Source organism: Glycine max, chromosome 20 (genome assembly GCF_000004515.6).
Source record: "Glycine max cultivar Williams 82 chromosome 20, Glycine_max_v4.0, whole genome shotgun sequence".
In the NCBI taxonomy this organism is placed as follows: Eukaryota; Viridiplantae; Streptophyta; class Magnoliopsida; order Fabales; family Fabaceae; genus Glycine; species Glycine max.
The window spans coordinates 43,680,808-43,699,548 of NC_038256.2; the positions used below are offsets into that span (position 1 = coordinate 43,680,808).

General features: G+C 33.2%; 3 protein-coding genes across 5 annotated transcripts; 1 reads left to right on the forward strand and 2 right to left on the reverse strand.

The window, feature by feature from the left end:
• Positions 1–118: 118 nt before the first annotated feature.
• On the reverse strand, positions 119–2,678 carry LOC100812185 (uncharacterized). Its single transcript, XM_003555450.5, has one exon. The coding sequence runs from the start codon at positions 2,244–2,246 to the stop codon at positions 318–320; it is 1,929 nt and encodes a 642-aa protein (XP_003555498.1). The 5' UTR covers positions 2,247–2,678; the 3' UTR covers positions 119–317.
• Positions 2,679–3,970: 1,292 nt separating this feature from the next.
• LOC100783167 (uncharacterized) lies at positions 3,971–7,076 on the forward strand. Its single transcript, XM_003556291.5, has 6 exons — positions 3,971–4,658; positions 5,035–5,207; positions 5,438–5,516; positions 5,623–5,817; positions 6,390–6,562; positions 6,812–7,076. Exons 1-6 carry the CDS (start codon positions 4,173–4,175, stop codon positions 6,867–6,869), a joined length of 1,164 nt encoding a protein of 387 aa, XP_003556339.2. The 5' UTR covers positions 3,971–4,172; the 3' UTR covers positions 6,870–7,076.
• Positions 7,077–9,205: 2,129 nt separating this feature from the next.
• LOC100783698 (nuclear transport factor 2) lies at positions 9,206–14,038 on the reverse strand. 3 transcript variants are annotated; one of them, XM_003556292.5, is made up of 9 exons: positions 13,711–14,038; positions 13,492–13,626; positions 12,830–13,136; positions 11,512–11,774; positions 11,229–11,400; positions 10,887–11,008; positions 10,486–10,551; positions 10,152–10,233; positions 9,206–9,603 (listed from the first exon to the last, which is right to left on the reverse strand). In XM_003556292.5, the coding sequence occupies exons 1-9, from the start codon at positions 13,747–13,749 to the stop codon at positions 9,383–9,385; spliced, it is 1,407 nt and encodes a 468-aa protein (XP_003556340.1). In that variant the 5' UTR covers positions 13,750–14,038; the 3' UTR covers positions 9,206–9,382. The 3 variants fall into 3 exon arrangements, with proteins under 3 accessions (XP_003556340.1, XP_006606347.1, XP_014628427.1); XM_006606284.4 differs by having other exon boundaries at positions 11,223–11,400; XM_014772941.3 differs by lacking the exon at positions 13,711–14,038 and having other exon boundaries at positions 11,223–11,400; positions 12,830–13,162; positions 13,492–13,627.
• Between the last annotated feature and the right edge of the window lie 4,703 nt (positions 14,039–18,741).

Genomic DNA, 18,741 nt, shown 5'->3' on the forward strand with positions numbered 1-18,741 from the left:
AAATTTGAAACAAACAAACAAACAAACTCATCAATCACAAAGGTACGTAATAATGCAATAATTAAATACTCACATGATCAGATTCATATGATCTACAACTAAGGAAAACAGAGAGATATAAGTAAGGAAATATGTGTATAGCCTTATGTTGTATTGTGGAGTCCCAACGAATTAAACTGACATGTCTTACAATTGACAAAAGATGGAGTAGCAAAAACAGATGATGGAATAACAAAGAATGAATAAAATTATTACAGCATAGTCCTTTGCCACAAATATTCCCATGTTGGCTCCACAATGCATATTGTTGTGGGTAGTTAGAGAAGACTGGAACTGTCATCCGCTGAGGGAGTGCGGCGACTGCGGATGCGGTTCTTCTTTCCTTTAGGGTCACCGCCGCAACCAACGTAGCACTCAACACCACATATGTTACTAAAGCATGAGAACAAGCCACTCCCAGTACTCCCGCCGTCGGTGTGCCTCCGCGAGTGCCGGCTCGTCTTGGTGGTGCTCGTCGTTGGGTAGCTCGAGACCTCGCCGCGATCGACCACCGGCGGCAAGTCCGTCCGCCACCTCTCCAGCTTCGACTGCAGCCCCTCCACGCTCTCCGCGTCCAAGCTCCATCCTCCCACCGTTGAATTCTCCCCCTCGTCGATCACCGGCTTCCTCGCGATCGCCGCCGCCACCTCCGATGGCGACGGCCCCAGCTCCGACTCCGTTATCACCACATGCCCCATGTTGGCCAAGTTTGACCTCCGCGGTGTCATGTACTCAAACCCTGCACCGTTCACTTTCCCGAATGGATGCATTGGCGTCCCCCTCTGCGACCCGTTGAACCCCACCGCCGGGTTGAACTTCGACACTGCCGGCGAGTTCCGAAACTGCGGCTTTGGAGTTGGCATATACTGCGGCATCGGAGAATTCTTAAACTGCGGCTTCGGCGAGTTCATATACTGCAGCACCGGAGAACTCTTGTACTGTGGCGTAGGAGAGTTCTTAAACTGCGGTGCAGGCGAATTCTTAAATTGCGGCGCCGGAGAATTCTTAAACTGCGGCTTCGGAGAGTTCATATACCGTGGTGCAGGAGAATTCTTATATTGTGGTGCCGGAGAATTCTTAAAGTGCGGTGCCGGAGAATTTTTAAATTGCGGTGCCGGAGAGTTCTTAAATTGTGGTGCCGGAGAGTTCTTAAATTGTGGTGCCGGAGAGTTTCGAAACTGCGGTTTGGGGGAGGCTCGAACTTCGTATTGAACGTGATTAACATGAACATGTTGTTGTCCTTCATCAGCGTCGGTTTCGCTGGTGGCAATTTCAGAAACGGAGTTAACGGTTGAATGTGCGTTCTCGTTATCATCGTCATTATCATTATGAACCTCCTCAACGACGTTGTTGTGGACGTGGACAATATCATCGGGACTTGCCTTTCCGCTTTTAACCTTCCACGGCAAAACGGTGTCGCTGAGGACCGAGTTCGTTTCGTTGACGCTACTCACAACCGAGCTACTCTTCTTGGCTTTCGTTTTCTTCTTCTTCCCCTTCTTCTTTTTAACGCTAACCTCGGATCCCGAAATGGTGGAGTCGGCTCGTACAGCCATGGCTCGGTGGTGGCGCGCCACGGCTTCAGCGGCGCCGAGCATGGAGCTGGTGTCGCTCTTGGTCCGGCGAAGCTCAGGCATGGGAGTTGCGACGGCAGTGGGGCGGATGCGGGGGCTGAGGTGGTTGTGGCTGTCGTAAGCGTCCTTCTCACCCATGAGGTGGCGGTAGCCGACGGCCGAGGCGTTGTGAGTGTAGAGCGGCATGCTGCGCATGGAGCTGTCGAGGACGGTGAAGCCAATGTTTAGAATCCCCTGTGGCCTGCCGGAGGGGCGGCGAACCTGGAGGGCGATGAAGCGCATGCCGAGCGGAGTGCGGTTGTTGTGGAAGGGTTTGGAGGGAGGAGGGGCGAGGTTTCCGACGAGGACGCGGACGGTGCCGACGTGGATGTCCTTGAACCAATGAAGCGCGTAGATCTCGATCATGATGGCGGAGGTGTCGGAGTAGAGAAACTCTTCGTCGACGCGGAAGACGAACTTGTCATTCCAAGTTGGGTTGGTGTGGCCCTCAGAGTCGACGCGTGTGGAGAGCTTCCGGTCCGGGTGAACCCAGGAGACAGCGTAGGTACGCATGTTGCGACCCAGAGGAGCCAGGTCCTGGGCGGAAATCACGTTCAGTTCCAGTAACTGGAACGGTGCCAAGATTTGAGACATTTTTTCCAATTTCTATAGGTATATATCAATGAATCAGGCAATGAAATTGGTTATTGGATGCATGGGGATGTATTATTTGAGTTTGTAGGAGAGGACGTATTTTTTGTAGAGTTTGTCGGCGGTTTTGGAGCGTTTGAGGGGTCGGACCCAGGAGAAGACGGAGGAGATGCGGCTGCGAGTGCGAGTGCGAGGAGGGGTGGCACTCGCAGTGGTGGTGGTGGTGGTGGAGGAGGGAGGGCGTGACATGAAGGGAAAGGAACACCCAAACCACACCGAATCAGAGGAGCCATTCATTTCTTTTCAAAGCCTTGCTTCTCACCGCTCTTTTCGCTTAACTCCTTCCACCAAACCATTTTCTATCCTTCCTTTTTTTAGACTGCCACCCAATCATAGGCCCCTAAGCCCAACTCACGGCCCCAGCTCGATCAATTACTTCTCATTATATTTTCACAATCAATAATTCTATAAATATTTTTGTTTTTTTACTCAAAAGACTTTATTTAATCAAGTTATCTTATGAATAGTTTTATTCTAGAAATTCCTAAATAAATGAGATAGTGACACTTGTACCCTTCTTATCAAATCTGAGCCCAATACTGATGTATTTATTCTGACCCCAACGAGTGGAATGGTTCAGAGACCTATTTTTGTTAAGGGTTATCACAGTCATATCAGCAAACATAAAACATGATAACTATTTGAAAGTTTGCATGGTGCCTTCAAAAATCATGAGAATTTTGGTAAGGTTGTTTTTTAACCAAAAAATTATCATGTTATTTATCTTCTCATTAATTAAAGAATTTTTTGTTTTTTCTAAATTAGTTCTTACTTTTTTATTGATTAAAAAAATAACTAAGTACCAAAATCCTCGTAATTTTTCAAGGGTTCATAGAGATTCTCTTACTATTTTTTCAACCTATTGGTGGATAAACCTAACCTGCTTAAAAAGCGGATAAGAACGAATTAGATCGTCTTATCACCCTGTACATTCATTGTTGGCGGTGTATGCTAAAAAGTCGTGCAAACTACAGACTTATATAAGTAACAACCAATCTAAGTACTTTCATGTGACGTGATACTTTCCTCGTACGGTTCTTCAACACAGTCACGTTCATCTTGCTCCTTGTGTTGTGGGTGCTCTTTTGACCTTGTGTTCCATAACTCGAGATTGAAAACTAGAATTAGTTTCAATTATATTTTTTGTCCTTATATCTTAATTTATAAGTTATTTTGGTTCTGTTAGTTTTAACTGTTTATATTTAATCTATCTAATTTCTTAATTGTTAAAACTAGATTTCTCACCACAAAAATTTGTCAAACAATTAATAGAAATGTATTGTTTTATTTAAATTTACAAATGGAAAAGTATATAATTTGTTTAATAAAACAACAAAAAATGACTTTCATTACATTTTTATTTTTATTTACTTTTTATACGTTATTTTTATTTAATTATTTCATACATTTTTTGCTAATTTATACGAATAAATTATGTGCCACACATTTGTTATATCTTAATTATTGGATAAAAATTTTACATTTGAACAATTAAAAAAACTGAGGACTATGCGATCAATTAATTAACAGGACAAATTAAAATATAAGAACCAAAATCACAATTATTGTCCTCATCATCGTCCTCTATTGAAAGGTTCTACGACTTAGGTTTGGATCTTTCTTAACTTAAAGAAAGCAAAAGATAATTTAAATTAAAAACTTGGACCAGAATTAACGCACATCAACTAGAAACTAGAAACACTCGTTTTCGCTATTTCTCGTGAACATTGTCTCTTACCATATTATCGCTAGCAATATCAAACACCGACCTTTTGTTTTTAAGCACTGATTTTGATTCTTATATCTCAAAAATTTAACAACTACCGTAGCAATTTGGAGATATTGGCATATCTTGTTGCTAGCTTCTCCATGGATAGTTCTTCCAATTCAGTGATGGAGGATGAAGTTGAGTCAACAACCTTACATTCTGCCCCATCATTTGCAATATACAACAATCTTCATGGAGATGATGACATCACCCCTGAAGAAGTTTTGAAGAGAACTGTTTTGGTTGGACAGAGTTTGGAAGCTACAGGCAGTGGTGACTTCAGCTTTGGGAGTAACAAGATGGATTTGATTGAGGAAGGAGAGAATGAGAATGAGAATAATGATTGGTCAACTGGGATTCGGAATTTGAGTATTGAGGAGGAAGATGTTCAGCCAGCTAGTCCCCCCATGTATCTGGCAGCAGGGCTTGGGGTTGATGCTGATGTAGGATTTGATAAATTTATCAGCGATGATGTATTTAATCCCAGTTTGGAAGAAAGTGAGGATCTTGAAGGGTATTACAAGCGGATGGTTGATGAGTACCCCTGCCACCCTTTGGTTCTCAAAAAGTATGCTCAGCTTTTACAAGTGAGTTGTCTGTCATGAAATGAAACTGATTGTATATATTGCAGGTTTTGGTTTAGTTTGTGTTCTTAGAAAGACATAAATTTTGATTCTGAAATGAATAGATGCAGGTCCTGATTTTGGATTTATATGGGACGCTACATATTTTTTATAAATCCCATGAGGCATGCTTATAACTCATAAGCTATTGCTGCCACATATTTCACGACCATTATGACCCCTTTTTTAAAAATAATTTATATAAGACTTAATTATGTTTCTAGGAGACATTCATGGTTGACAAATGAAGCTCTATTGTATAATCATCTTCTTTTAGTTTCACAGGTTTCTCATAGTTCTTCTGAGATGCTGACATCTAACTTTTGTCATCCAATGATAGTCTAATGGAGACCTTCAAGGAGCTCAGGAGTACTTTCTTCAGGCTACCGTGGCAGATCCTAATGATGGTGAAATCTTGATGCAGTATGCGAAGCTGGTGTGGGAGAACCATCATGACAAGGATAGAGCAATGGTCTATTTTGAACGTGCAGTTCAAGCAGCACCACAAGACAGGTAGATAACCCCAGCCAAACTATCCATCTCACTTTAAAGGAAATATGGCATGGGCACTGTGTTTTTCAAAAGCTAAAAATATCATCAAGTCAGTACTTAGTACTGGCCTAAAAGTTGCTCTTCAACCTCATTGTAGCTTCCAGAAACTGAAAGCTTGTCTTTAAAGTTGCAAAATGTTGACCTTTCCATGACTAGAAGATAACGGCAAACATGTAATATATCCTTTTCAGCAATGTTCTTGCAGCATATACTAGTTTTCTCTGGAATATTGAAGATGATGAGAATGAAGATAGAAAACATGAAATTCAGGTACTTTTTTCTCTTTCTGTTCTTATCTTTCCCTAGCAGTCGTTTTGTCGTCCAAATGACACAAGTTTGTTATTTAATAATACTCACGGTTTATATTTGAGTGCAGAGTGACATGGAAATACAAAAGACTGAACCTGTAAAGCCCTCCAAAGAAGAAAGTGGACAAGTGATTGATGCAGCAAATGTTACAACAGCTAATTTTGGTGAAGAAAGCAATGTTGAAGATTATTTGAAGAAGATGGTTGATGAAAATCCAAGCAATCCTCTGTTTCTGAAAAAGTATGCTCAGTTTCTGTTACAGGTGAGGTTTTTTTTATTTTATTTTTAATGTTCACAATTCAGTCACCATATCTTTTAGGAATTATGTTAGGCATGATTGAACACCAAGAGATGCTTCTTTGTCTAAATTTTTCAATGTATTAATACATGAAAGCTTCTGAAGCTGTCTTAATATTCTGACTGAAGAAAATCTTTTTACCATAGTTTTTCTGTTCCTTTTTTCCTAAAAGTCTAAAAAAAAATTGTTGTTGTTGGGTTTGTTGGGGGTGAAAATCCTTAGACAGAACACTCATTTATGGCTTTAAACAAGTCAACAACCTGCCTCTTACAAGGGATTTTATCAGTAGTAGAAGCAAACAACTGAGGCATAAACTATGATCAGTTAGTTGAGCTTCTCTTGGTTTAAAATGAAAACTTTTTTGAAGTTTGAACTTTAGCCCCTTCATATATGCAAGTGTGATCATCAATTTAGCACGAGGGTAAATATGAGAATGCACTTGATTATAGACTTATTATTACTTAGTTTATGGTTAGAAAATTCCGACTCTTATAAAATTGCATTCCCCCTCACCCCTCTCTGCTTTAAATGTACAGTCCAAGCGAGATCTTCAAGCAGCAGAGGATTACTACTCACGTGCGGTAGTAGCTGATCCCAGTGATGGTGAAATGATATCAGAATATGCTAATCTGGTGTGGGAACTTCATCATGATCAGGAAAAAGCTTCTTTTTTGTTTGAGCAAGCAGTTCAGGCTACCCCTGGGGATAGGTACAGTTTTGGAGAACACTTCTATAAAATGTTGTTAGTTAACATGTCTATAATGCTAAAATATAGGAGAGAAAAATCCATAGGTAACTAGGTCCTTCTTGATTTAGAGTAAAGCCTACTTTGAAAGAATTGTTGAATCATCTATAACTAGTGTGCAATGCAGTATACCTGAGCCCTTAATTTTGAATTAGACTAGAAGTTACATTTCAATAAATAATTAAGATTTGTTTATAACTTCTCTTCTTTCAGCAATGTTCTGGCAGCATATACCTGTTTTCTCTGGGAAACAGATGACGCAGAAAGCTGAAATTTAAAGGCCGGGGCATGTTCAAGTGATCTTCTGCAGGAAAATGCAAATTTTCAAGACAGGTTGCTGGAGATGATGCTAATAAATGCTCGTAGTTACAGGTGAATAAAGAAACCATACACAATCAACACGAGGAAACAGCAAGCTTAGCTCATCTAGAATAAAGAAAACCATATTTCTTTACTAATTGCATTTTTTTGCCGAAAATTTTCGTTTTCTCCTGAATAACATGTATCTAACTTGCACTAGGACAAGAATAATTTGCAAAACTATTTATGGTTATGTTAAAAGCTTAACTAATTAGAGATAACCCTTTCCCCTTATTGGTGATGCAGTCACTCTAGTTGATGGAGACCTTATTCTAGTGTGTTACTACTATGTCTATCCATGGTAGTGTTCAAAATTGACTACAATGAAAATTCTGGCTGAATAAATCGGATCATTACAAGTCAAACAGAGGATAACAATTCGACAACTCTTGTTTATGAACATTTACTGCGTGCAATCAGAATTTATCACGTACACACAACATGAGCACAAGAAGAAAGGAAATAAGGACACAATAAACACAATTTATGCTCTTGTAGACATAAAAGTGTTTTTCCTTTATATTTTGTTTGGATAAACTTCAGTAAGTTCTCGTATCGTATAAGAAAATAAAGAGGTATATTGAGTTAAACTTCTTCCATAAGTTAAAATCACTTTTTTGGATAAGCTAAAGGATAGAATTTCTAATTTATAAATAAGTTAATTTTAACTTGTGAGAAAAGTTTTATTCAATTTTTTTTCTTTTATAAGTACTTGTTAAGAAGTTTATCCAAAAAAGAACTATAACATTAAAATGCAATTTGCACGCCACAAACTTGATCTGCTGGTCGGTATTGGATTACCTTGTAGTGAGATGGTGATTATAGCTATAGAATTCTCTCAATAACCTTGCATATCACTTACTGAATTCGGCATATTGTCATCGCATGCTGAGTTTCTTTAATAGAAGTCTTGTAATAATAATGTATAAAGCGACCAATTGCATATCTATACCAGTACTGAGTTTCCTCAATCCCTCGTCAATTTAGCATAAGATGTGAATGTCTTAAAAAAAATAATCCGTTAGATCTCCACCAACTGCAAAATGTAAAGTTATTACAAAATATAAAGTTTACAATAGTTTATATAATGATAACTACAAAACCCCATATCATTAAATAATTTTGATTACATGAATTACGCAACATCATTCATCTTGATTAAAGACCAATGTTTCAAAAAAATTGTTTACCGTAAGTTTTCTCTTCCTTTTCACATAACTAAAACTCATACAAATTAATTTTCTATGATCTTTTTTGTACATGTCAAATTACTTTATCCAATTTTTTTGTAATTTTTTCCTTGATCTCACCTTCATATAAAATCATTCTGTATCTTATCTTTTATTGTATAATTATGCATTCATTTTAATATTCTCATTTTTACTAATCTACTTTTTTGTCTTCTTATTCTTTTAAAGTCCAACATTTTACTACCAAAAAAATATAGTTGGGAGTTTAACAATATGATAGAATTTGCAATTGAATACGGTAGATGCTTTCCATTAACAAATAACCCGATATTTTTATCCACTTTAGTCACCTTGCTTTATCCTATGTAACATCATTAATATCCCTTTCATTTTATAGTGTCAATCCAAATATTTAATTTTTAGAAACCTGTGTAGTATGCCATCTACAATTCCTACAAAAGTTTATGTTTAAAAAATTAAAGCTACATCGTATCTTATTTCAATATGATATACTACTAATACTATTTAAAATTATTAAATTATAGGTTTGTTTAAATAAATTTTTAATTTTTAACTTATGCATTACGAAAAAGTTATTTTTTATTTTTTTTTCTCCTACAAGTGCTTATGCAAAAATTATCCAAACTTACCCTACATATCTTTAGATTTATTGAGATACTTCTAAAGGCATAATTTACTAAAATACTCCTAACCATAAGGTAAAATAACTACCAATACACAATTAGATTTAGAAAAAAAAAGGTAAAAATATTTGAACCGATTATTATTTCGCATATTTCCTCCAAGAAAGTATACAACATTCCCTGTAAGACTAAAAAATGCATCAATTAAAATGACACCAAGTTTAATTAAATAAAAAAGATAGTGGGAAAGGCAATGCCAAAGACCTGAAATCAATATATAAACTTTTACAATATCATGTATCATGTAATCTAACTCTGAAGTGAAGGTAAAGATAAAGATAACAAGATTTTCAATGGCGAGAAAAACTGCCAAACGTTATCCCAACCAAACATAAGATTCCTGAACAAATAAATGAAACAAAAAGCCCCCTTACATTAAAAAAAATAATAATATATAACAATCATATTCCCCGAACATCATAGTTTAAGACAAAAAATATCAATATTTGGTTCTTAACATCTATTGAAACTGACTACTATTTAAAGCTGAAAATAGTATCAGGACCTCAAAATTTGATTCTCTTAAAACTTTATGCTGATTCGGCAGGGTTCTGACCATTTCTTGGCCCTTGATACCCTGAAGAATATCCCCTCTCTTGACGGGTACTTTGTCTATAGAAACCGTTTCCTTTGGGTTTGTTATACTCCCATTCACCTCCATCTTGGCCACTTCCCCTGCAAAAGCTCCTTGGACCAAAACGTCCTCTTTGTGCCTCTGATAATTGATAGCTACTCCTACCTCTACCCCTCCCTGTTCATAATAAAGTGAGAACAACCATAACATAACAAATTACACAGCAGAAAAAGCAGTTTATAAACAGTTCGACTATGCAGATCAAAACAAGCATCTTGGGCCAAAAAAGGTGGCTAGTGGTCATCTCTGCTTAACCAGTGTCAACATTATTGATACCGTATATATGGCCAAATTGTGTTAAGGCATTAGACAAGGTATCATTTTGAATAATTGATGACACAATTAAATGAAATGTTTTGTCCATGTCACTTGGGAGAGCCCACCAAAAAGAGAGCTAATGCTGCTGACATGGATTTTTAACATGATGCTAACATATACCATGGCAAACATAATGACCCCTTATAGCTTATTATCTGTTATTTCTCAGAACTGCGTTTGAGAATCCATTACCAGTCCTATCAAGTATAATCAACTCATTTCTCATTTGCAAATTGGTAGTATTTTAACCATGCTATATAACCTAAGAGTCAAGGACATTGACGCCAGAAATTTTGGGGAAGAAAAAACACAATAAAAAAGAAGCAAAACTTAAAAAGAAGGCATACTTCCTCCTCGTGAAGGGATGTTACTGTTTGGTCTCCGCTCTTCAATGTATACGTGTCTTCCTGCTACCTCAACAGATCCTGCCTGCAAAGATACAAAACAAACATGAGCCAACAGATTCTGAAATCAGAAAAAAAGAGACTTGTAAGGTGAAAACTCAGAAATATACCAAAGACCAGAAACAGTTGAGTCTGTTAGAAAAAATGCAGATTGAAAACTTGCGATCATTGTGACATGTTCAACATTAATTTTTTCATAAGGTGTGTTATTACATCCTAATTATTAATTCACAAGCAGTTGATATCATAAAATAACCATTTAAAACAAAATCCATACCTTGACTGCATTATGAACCCCCATCATATCTTCAAATTCAACAAATGCATAACAAACTCCGACATCCTGGAGAAAAATGAAAATTTAGCTTTGCAATGGGATATAAATGAATTAATGAAATAATATGGTTATTTGAAGCATAGTAGTCAATCCCAAGATTGTCCCAATAAAACACCACAAATGACACTGTTCCAGGAGAAGAAGAGAGATTTCATTTGTAGTAGACTGAATAGCAAAAAAAATAGCCACAAATTCACATGAAAGCGGCCACAATTCACACTGCTAAATGAAACTGCTCCACAACAGGCCACGCAGCAGCAGCAGGGAGCCACAGTGTGATACCACTATAGCAGCACCAACACATGCGGTTGCTACTATGATTTAAAGAGCTAAAGACCTACCTTGCGACTTCTTATGACTACACCATCAGGCTGAATCCTGCCAAAATTCTTGAATTCCTCTTCAATTTCAGAAGCAGACACAGTAGGAGACAAGTTTCTCACATAAACAGATTTGATTTCATCTGAAGGCATTTTATATCAAATAAAATGAGTTACTAATAAATAAGTACATCATAAAAATAAAAAACTACATGTAAGCAAGTGAATGATTCATTTAAACAAATTAGCTTATTAGTTAAGGAAGATGTAATGAGCTGTCATAAATCAACACCAAAGAGTAACTATCCAAAAAAGTAAAATACTAAATTGAGTTAATGAGTCTCAATGAGTACACACAGTAACCTTCATCTTCTGTTGTGGGAGCCTCCTCCACTACAACAGTTTCAGACCTTTCAAATGACGTAGTCTGCTGACTATTAGTCAGTGGAGCATGATCCCAGTCTAAAGAAGTCAAATTCTTCTGAGATGGCTGAGAAGCTACAGATGGTGTAGCTTGTCCTTTAGCAACCCGTAACTTCCAACAGTTTCATAACATAGTCAGTTCCAAAGTCAGTTCCAAAGTCATAACTGAATCTCAAAAGAAAACATTGTGCAGAAAGTAATCTATTTGTTAGTTCACACATACTATGGAAGCATAAGTATGTTTTTGGGGCTCCTCAGGAGATTCTTCAGCAGAAGGTACATGTTCTTGCACAGCATCCACAGTAGGTTGAAATGAACCATGTGATTCTTCAGCAACAACATCCTCCTGAATATGTTCAGAATCATGGACTCGTAGCATTTGTTGATGTGAAAATCCATAATTGTTGACTGCGCCATTTTCTTTGACCTCATTCGTAGCAACAAAGTCCCTTGCATGTATATCTCCACCTAACAGGTGGTTGGACACTGTAATACCCATAAATCTGAATTACTTAAAAGACTACAGTTTCAAGAATTAATTACACTCCATAATCAGCCACAATGGTTATAAAACCTAAATTTCTATTCAATAAAAGTTGTTGAATTTTTAATGTGTGCGCGCTTTATATTAACATTTATTGACAATAAATGCAGTTTGCAATTAAACTTCACTTTCCATTTTACATTATAAAATAAATTTACCACAAACCATTTGTCAAGGAAAATTCATATTATATATAGTTAAGATTTATTTAGCTTCAACTCTTTGATAGAATCTATATTTACCATTGAGACTAGGCCCTATTTGGATAAAAGAAAATAAAAAACAATGAATCAAACTTCTTTCATAAGTTAAAATCAACTTATGAACATCAACTTTTGAAGAAGTTAGATGAGAGAACTTTGTTGAAGTACATTAGTTGATTTTAACTTATGGGAAAAGTTTATTTTATTTTACCTTCTTATTGTTTCTTCTATAAGTGTTTATTTAGAATTTATTAAAACATAGCTTAAATGCTAAATTTCAATTAGATAACAGCAAGAATCCAATTGTGAATGTGATAATGGCTGGAGAAAATGGATGACTGATGGATGATGATGTAGAAAATACAACAATTGACTATGCATAAACAACAAACATGGCTACCTGTAATAACTTAATAAGCTACAAAGGTATCAGTAGCACCAGATGCAATGGATGTGAAAATGATAACAACTTAGGAATAAGGGAATAAATTCGAACATAACATAATATAAAGAAGTACCAGATCCTCTCTGGGACAAGAATACACAACTAGAGAACGTTAGACTAACAGTGTAAGTCAGATTTTAAACAAAAATCAGATCCACAATCCCCATAAAAGAACAGAGCATCCATGACAGTAGAAAGACACAGTCACCAAAACCTAACCTCTAAGAAAGTGTATCAACAGAAACAATATATTTTCATTTATCTTCTAATAACAGTAACTAATAAGTGAAGAAATAATTATTAAGATTCAATCAAAACTCAAGAACCCGGAGGCGGAAATAGAACTTGCCTGGTTTGTTAATTGTGCTAGGAGCATTCAATTTTGAATCAAGATTGCTTTGAGCTAAAAATACAGGTTGGTGATGATGAACTGGCTCCTCTTCCACAAAGTGAAAAACATCATTGAGCACGAAGAAGCCCTTTTCTTGGGGTGCAAGGAAGAACGTCTGCATAAATTGCCTCCTCACATTGTAGCCCTTAAGTTGCACAGAACCAGAAACCATGACAAGAACTCCACCACTCCAAGATTCCAGAGATTGTGCTGTCTTGATTTCAATTCCAATAAAACTGAGTGACATAACAAGCGCATGGATTTGCTGCCCAGAGAGAAATTTCTTTAATTCTGGGGGGAAATAAGAGCTTCACTATAATTGCACAAGTACAAAACAGAAGAGAACACCCAATCCCTTCAAGGCTTCAACCAATAAATAAATCGACTAATATACAAAAAGCAATAAAAAACAGCACTCAGAATTCCTTATCTAAAGATTATAGACTACACAATAACATATTCCAAATAAGTAATGCTATAATAGAAAAGCTGAAAATCTTCAATACATATTCCAAATAATCAATTTCCAATAATGCAATTATATTCCAAACCACAACATAAAGGGCAAAAAATACAGGTATATGAAAAAGCAAAAAGCACTTAAAATAGAAATAACGAACCAGCATTGCAGTTGCAGTGTCTCTGGCGTTGCCATCGATGCGTACCATTGTGCTGGCATCAGAATAGAACTGATACACCAACTCGGGGTTGGTCTCAAGAACATGGTAGTACTGCCCCACAAAGTAAGTCCCAACCTGAACAAAACAAAAAGGTTTCTTTTGAGGTGAAACAGAATGTTTGAACAAAAGGGTATGAGAAAAAAGAAGTTAGAAGTGAACCTGAGCAGCGGAGAGGGGAAATGGAAAGTGCGTGGCCATTGCAGAAAACCCTAAAAAGGAGGCGTCTTGTCCCCTCCTCCCCAATCAAAACCTCACCTCAGATCCCCCTTGAGATCTGCACCACAGCCAGAGGGTGAGGTTTTAGAAAGAGAGACAGAGAGAGATTTTTTTTTTTCTTTTTCCTTTTGTTAATGTTGTTTGTGTTAGTTTTGTTTTGCCTGGGACTGTGTTGTTGATATCATACTGCTGGATGGAGGAAGCAGCATGCTTCACCTTTCTCCCTTTTCTTAAACCTCCCCCATTCCACTGTCACTCTTTGTCCACAAATTATAATTATATGGCTTAACTATATTTGTCTGCACGTAAATTCCACGAAATGAGATATTTTGGTGTTTGTGATTTTAATTGCTTAAATTAGCCTTTTATACTTTTTAAATTTATGAAATTTGGTCCACCTATTAATATTTTATCCCTTTTTTTAAAAAAAAAATTATATCATTTCATTCATAATATAAAAGAAAAAATTATTTGGTAATATTTTATCTAGTCATTCATAATATAAGAATTCTTCGTAATCCATATAGGCTTATAAAAATTGTCAATTCCTATGAGATCACATGGGTTATTAAAAATATGATTTTAAAATTAGTGATTCCTGTAGGTTTAAAACCTTTCACTTTTAAAGTTATTAATAAGATACTAACAAGTTAATTATGTTAAAAAATAATTAATCAATATATATAATACTAAAAATTATAATGTAATATACATATAAGTTTATATAATAAATTTTATAATAATTAATTTTAATCTAATAATATATTTTTTATATATATAAAAAAAATTTATTAAATATATATGCAAACTTATATTTAAAATTTATATATGTAAAAAAATATTATTTAATTAAAATTAATTGTTACAATATGTAAATTTATATATATATATATATATATATATATATATTAAATATATATTAAAAATTTTAGTGATATATATATATATATATATATTAATATTAATTATTTTTTAACATAATTTGTTTATTATCTGTGCTAATAACAATACAAAAATTACATGTTGAAATGTTTACATATTATTAATCCATAAGACCCAATCCATATGAGTTATATATAAGGATATTTTAGATTGTATCCTCTTATTGCTGAATGTATTAAAAAAAAATGTTAAGCCTACAGGAAAATTCCTACATGTTATATGATTTGAGTCCATTGTCACCCGACAAAAAGTAATCCACCTTAGTTCAGGTTACTAATTAGACCAGATTTAATTTATTTAAAAAGTATGGGGACCTAATTTAAATGATTAAAACTACATGTATAAAAATCACCTATGTATCATACCATACCAATAAAAAAAAATACAGTTAAACTTAAACCTGATTATGATAATAAAGATAAATAATCTTATTAGATGACTAAACACAAATATTTTATGTATATAAATTAATTCCATTTTTTTAATCAATTCAATCTAATATATTACAATATTTTATGTATACAAAATTGATATTTTATCTGGATTATTTTTTGATGTTATTAGTATGAAATATCTCATCACTTTATTCATTATCATGGTCAAAAATTTTAAGATAATAATCTTTAATGTTGTCTTCTTTTTTATTTGTATTTTTTTATTCATATAACTCGAATTCTTAATAATTAAAATTATAATAATTAGTGAGATAAAATGTTGATTTTTTATGAGTACGTGTTATATTTTGTTTCTAAAAATGGAAACAGAAATAAAAATGTTACACTTTTTTAATTAAGTTCAACATTGTTATGAATAATCTTTTGTGAATGATCATATCTTTTTTATCTTTGTTATTTATCTTCATTTGTATTTATTTTTTTAACTTCTTGATTATATTTTGTATCTATAAATAGATTATTTCTTTTATAATAAATACACACAATTATTATTCTCTCTAAACTTTTTTCTTTTTTATTTTCGTTCTATTATTCTTCTCTAAGTTATATTATATTTAAAAAGTTATCAATACAATTGTTTTTATTCCATTGAACATATACTTTTACAATTGGTATTTCAACATGCAAGAAAATGCCCAAAAAGGAATTTTGTAAAAAAAAAAGTCATATTTTTTTAATTTAGATTTCAAAGTAAGATCATTCCAATCTCACTAATCACAGTATTCGTATTATAAATTTAATTTTATCATTATATATGTATAGTTATATTCTTCACATAATATAAAATTATTTAAATATAATATATCTTGAATACACTATCAAATAAAGAAAATCTAATAATATTTTTTTGAAAGAGATCCTAAAATCTTATCAACAAAGAAATTTTTTAAGTATATATATTTTTTTCTTTATCATGAGAGGTGACAAAATTCTGAAAATATTTTTATAAAAAATCTAGAAGATCTTATCAGAGACAAAAAAAAAAATCTCACCTGAAGTGAAAAACAATACAAAGAAAATATTATTTTTTTCTCACCAGCAACAAATAAGAAAAAGTGAGAAGAAAAAAATAATTTTCTCCCCATAAGTGAGAAAATTATGTGAAAAGTGAAAATAAAAGAAAATGGTACGAATACTTTGTAAATAAATGCTTAAATCAAATTTTCGAAATTCAATGCAAGTCAAACTTATAAGCTTATAAGCTCCGTATATTTAGGTATAGATAGATATAATTGTAATATTAATTTATTTTTCTATTACTTTGTTATTTAAATCATGCCTTATCATTTTAATATATTTTAATATTTTGTTAATTTCATTTTATTTTATTTTATTTTTCTCTTATTATTTCTTATTATCTAGGTTTTTTTTTGGTAATATTGAATAAAATAAGTTTTGAAAAATAATGGGTAGAAAAGAAAAAATAGGATACGATCTTCTTAAAAGGTCACAAAGGTAAATATCGTTTTCCCTTAAATTTAGCATCTACAATGGCAAAGTGACACTGACCTTTGAGCATAGTTTCTTAAAACAATTTACTTCTACGATAACCGGATTAAATTTGGATGTGCAAGAACAGAATTGATTTTTAAATTAACATAATTTCATAAAATTGATTATAACTAAAATTGATTTTAAAGTTAGGAGAATTTTATTTGGATGGCAAATATTAAAAAACGGTGACTCGCCTGGTACAAGAGGACTTGCGCATCAAGAACATACAGCCAGATTGGCAAAAGAAAAATTACATACACATTGTGGAGAGTGATTGATCCTTTTGGGTCTCATTTATAAACTTTTTTATTAAAATAGGTTTTTTAAAAAATAAAGTATTGGTATGAGTTTAATAATTAAACAATAATTTTAAATAGTTGTTTTATCATAAATACAATGTTATAATTTTTAGTAGATGCTAAAATTGCTTAAACACTATTAGATCACTTGAGTGAGTGATTTGGTTGTGTTTTTTATGAGAGTAAGATGTGCTAATAGTTGATTGGAACATGACAAATTAGATTTGTTGGATGAACGCTTTAAAGGAACAAATCAAAATTACTAATTTGTCATGTCAAAAGAAAATAATAATTTAAAATTACTAATTTGTCATACCAGCGTGTTCAGTAATTTGAAATTATTGGTTTGTTAATACAACAATCCAATGACGTTAGTTCATTATATGCAGCAGAATCCGCAATCAAAAATTGTTCGAATATATGAAACAACAATGATTCAAGTACAATCACATGAAAACAACATTATACTTAGCATCGAAATAAAATTTTGCATTAACGTGATTTGTAACTATAAATATAGTTTTTTTTCAATTTTCTTCACACTTTCAATAAATACATAGAAGATTTGAGTGTTTTCTTACCATTTCATTTTTTATATGTTAAGAGATAAATGTTATGCATTTGTATAACTAGATGAATATGTAATATATATTTTTATGTTATATGATTATATCTATTTTGTGAAGATTTATGTAATATTTTTAAAATGATTTTCAGTAAAAGTGTAATTTATTTATAATTTTGATATATTGTATGTGATTTTGTATACTTTATTTTTGTTAAATATTATTAATTGTGTTTTTGTAAGTTTAACTCTATTTTATTTTCAAACATACCAAGAGATATGTTTTTCATTGTCAATAGGTTCAAAATGAATGTCACTTAGTGAGGACTGGGAGGAAGAAGCCATCTGACTAGATAATTTCTAATTTACCAATTTATAATTTAAATATAAAACTTAAAGTTAAATTCTACAATAAGAATAAATTATATAATCACAAAAATTTTAATTTCATTATCAAAAAGACTACACAAATTTTAATATATGAATTTAGTTACTATTTAGTTTAAGTTTTTACGAGAAAAAAATAGTAGTGAAAATTACAAAAGATCAACTTATGAAAAAAATTACCTACAAAAATATTATTTCAGTAGTGAAAATAAATTTTCTTAACTAGACATACTAAAAATACTTATAACTCAATTACTATAATAATGTTTCACGTATAAAATTTTTAAAATTAATGTTTCAAATAAGGATACTATAAGAACTACAAAACATTTATTTAATTTCCAAATTTTGGAAGCTAGCAAAACTTCAATAGTTGGTGCAAAGAGAGCTCACCAATTCTGAAATATCTCAAAGTATCTCAATACAAAGAAAGAAAGTGAAACAACATAAGTGGAAACAATACAACCCTTGTCTCATTATTTAACATGATTTTATTTTAATTTGGACAGTCATCATTTTATATTTATGGAATCAATTTTATTTTCACAAGGTCTTTTAGATTGATGGACAGAACATGACAAGTGAACTCTTGGTAAGACGAGAGAGCGCACAGTGCGACAAAATAAATGTTATTCCGAGTGCGACAAAATAATACATGGTGACCAACAAAATAAATTTATTGTTTCATCATATCAAGTGAATAGTAACCCGCAAAACATATTTATTATTATGTAACCAACAAATTGATGTTATCATTTTATATGTGACCAAGACATGTGGCACGTGTTACTTGAACCAATAATTAAAGGTTGTTGTTTGTTTATATTCCATC